At 49.7% G+C, this 2,619-nt stretch overlaps 1 protein-coding gene across 1 annotated transcript in view; it reads right to left on the bottom strand.

Moving 5' to 3' along the window:
* The window catches only part of nrxn1a (neurexin 1a), a gene marked incomplete at its 3' end in the record, with an annotated part of 60,586 nt that extends 58,147 nt beyond the window's left edge, over positions 1–2,439 (bottom strand). Inside the window, 1 exon segment of the mRNA XM_014007065.1 lies at positions 1,672–2,439. Coding sequence (XP_013862519.1) covers positions 1,672–2,404 — 733 coding nt within the window.
* Positions 2,440–2,619: the final 180 nt, after the last annotated feature.

Raw genomic sequence — 2,619 nt, 5'->3', positions numbered from 1 at the left:
ATATACATACAGTATATAGGTCCCTGTGGAAGTTAATGATCAAGCTACTTTCAGATTAATTTCCTCCAGAACAACTAGTTGACTAATTGTCGGAGCGTGATTTATTAATTCTCTCACAACAGATTAATTATTTCAGCACGTGTGAACATGAATGCACCGGTACCTTCTCAGCTGCTTGGAAAAGATTGATGCCTTCTACTTTCAACATAAATGACTGTAGAATAAAAGCCCAGGCGTTTCAAAAACAGCAGCTCTGGGTGGCAGACAATGATGCCTGGTATCACCGAGAAGACCAGCCGCAGGTAGCAAAGAGGGGAAAAACGATGATGAAGAGACACTCCTGGCATGTGGTCTCCTTATTAATCCTGTCTCCATGGTAACCCGGGCCATCCCACTGTCCACTAAATGTTAAGGTGTGATGTAGTGGGTGGCTAAAAAGGCATGTGTGCGATGCTGACGGTGGTGAACAGTGGGCACGCAACAAGGCCACCCAGACGTTTTTGTGGCAGATGCATTTGTGTCATAAAAAAGGAAGAAGAAAAAAAAGAAAGGAAAATTGAATCAATGGCTCGAGGAGAGCTGAGAGGTATCTTCGGCGTGCAGCGGTTTAGAGAGCTATTGATTAAGAATGCAGATTTGCTCGGAATGAACTCATGCAAATCTGACGACACACACAACTTAGCAGGGGGAGGAAATGAAAGCATTTTGCAGTGTGGGCCATAACGAGGTAGCTGAGTTCATTAAGCAACTGTTTAGCTTTTGTAATGGCCATAATTACAATACCCTGCATACTGGCACTTGTATTGACCAAAAGCTTGTTTGGCAGAATTAAAGGAGGCTTTTTCTTATGGAGTGCAAGTCTTAAAATATATTTTTCATTGTGCGCTGTCACGCTTTTTTTATACCTACACAACACTATGTTTTTCCTCAGTAAGAGCCCTGACACGTTACCACACTWCACAAAAGCATACAGACACAAACAGAGCATCCTGAAAAAGGCTGGAGGCTGTAAAATTAATGGCAGGTGATGGATTCTACACACATCATTTCAGCATCCTTTGCATAGCAGCTCTGAACGCCATCTAGAATCAATCTGAATCCATTACCACAGGCGGCCAGGTGTCAGCCATGTAACAACCGCTGATTTCCAGCCTCTTCGCCCCGTTCCAATTAGAGTTTCTCCACCCAAGCCAACTACCACATCCATGAAAGATCTATATGGTTGAGGTGCTCTGCCAAATACACCAACTGAGCCCTTTAAAGCTTGCCAACCAGGTAAGATCGTTCAGTGAGTCTCAAGTATTTGGATACAATCTGCTGATTCATAAGCTCGCTGGCATCTTTAAACTGATTCCTTCTTATAGAACGGGCCTTTTTTTGAATTGCTGGTGAACAATGTGAGCTGGGAGTCATTTGCAGCCAAAAAAATCAATATCAAACATAATCTGTATGCCTGCTTTGCACTTTTTGTGATGGCTGCTGATCCAGCGATGCCAAGCAGAGAGATGTGAAGGTCTGAATGAAAACTATATGCTTGAGCCAAKGGGTTTGGAGTTCAGATTTGGTGTAATGGATCGTGAGATATTTATGTATTTGTGTGTGTTTAAGGGTGTCAGTACGTCAGTAAATGATGGGATGCATTTGATGGGTCAGCATGGTTTTAGGTCTTACCTTCGCTGCAGTCATTGCCTTGGTAGCCGGTGTCGGAGCAGTCGCAGACGGCCTGGTCGTTGACCACGCTGCACACCCCTCCATTCTGGCACTGGTGGTCCGGCCCACAGCCAGCTGTTACTGTGACGCCCTCGGAGCCGTCCAGCGTCACCAGCGAGCCGTTGATGCTCACCGCCGTGATCCAGCCACGGAAAGCGGCGTGCTCCCTCACCGAGGGCGAGGTGAGGCGCAGAGGCGAGGAGTGGAGCTCYGACGACAACCCGCCCACGTACGTGTGACTGAATACCGTCATGTCTCTTCTCTTACTCTTTACCTCCGCCCAGCCCTCCAGTCGCCCATCCACCTCGAGCGAGGTGTTCCTCCAGTCCCGCTTGACACGCACCGCGTGCCACCGTCCATCGCTCACCGCCACGCCTGACTGCAGCTCGGCTGGCTCGGCACAGAAGATGGAGAAGCGGAGGCGGAGGTGGCCGTGGAGAAGCAGCAGCTCCAGGAAGTCACAGAAGCCCTCATCGTCCAGGTAGAGCAGCAGGCCCTCCTGGCTGTGAGTCCGCAGACTGAAACTCAGCACGCTCTCGCAGCAGGCATTCCACACGGGAAACCGCCCCCACTGGCTGGATACGCCCCCAAACTCCAGGACCTCTCCTTGGGCCTGGCCCCCTACGCTGCAAAGGCACAGCCCCAAGAAGAGCAACGGGGCTGCCGCCCAAACGCAAACCGCCATTACACTCATACACACACTCGCTCTCACACTCACACACACACACAGAAAGAGACTAAAGCTGGGGAGGTTCCTCTAGCCTACAGCGCATGGTGATGACTGTAGGGCACTTTGTAGAACACTTTGTGGGCGTCTCAGAGGAACTGGTCTGTCTTAGTAGTGCCTTTTTAGACGGGAGGGGTCAGAAGAGATGGAGCTCCAGGGAAGGGGATGGGTGGGGATGGGGT

The sequence above is a fragment of the Austrofundulus limnaeus genome, unplaced genomic scaffold, assembly GCF_001266775.1.
Source record: "Austrofundulus limnaeus strain Quisiro unplaced genomic scaffold, Austrofundulus_limnaeus-1.0 Scaffold39, whole genome shotgun sequence".
NCBI lineage: Eukaryota > Metazoa > Chordata > Actinopteri > Cyprinodontiformes > Rivulidae > Austrofundulus > Austrofundulus limnaeus.
This window is presented reverse-complemented; position numbering and strand designations above follow the sequence as displayed.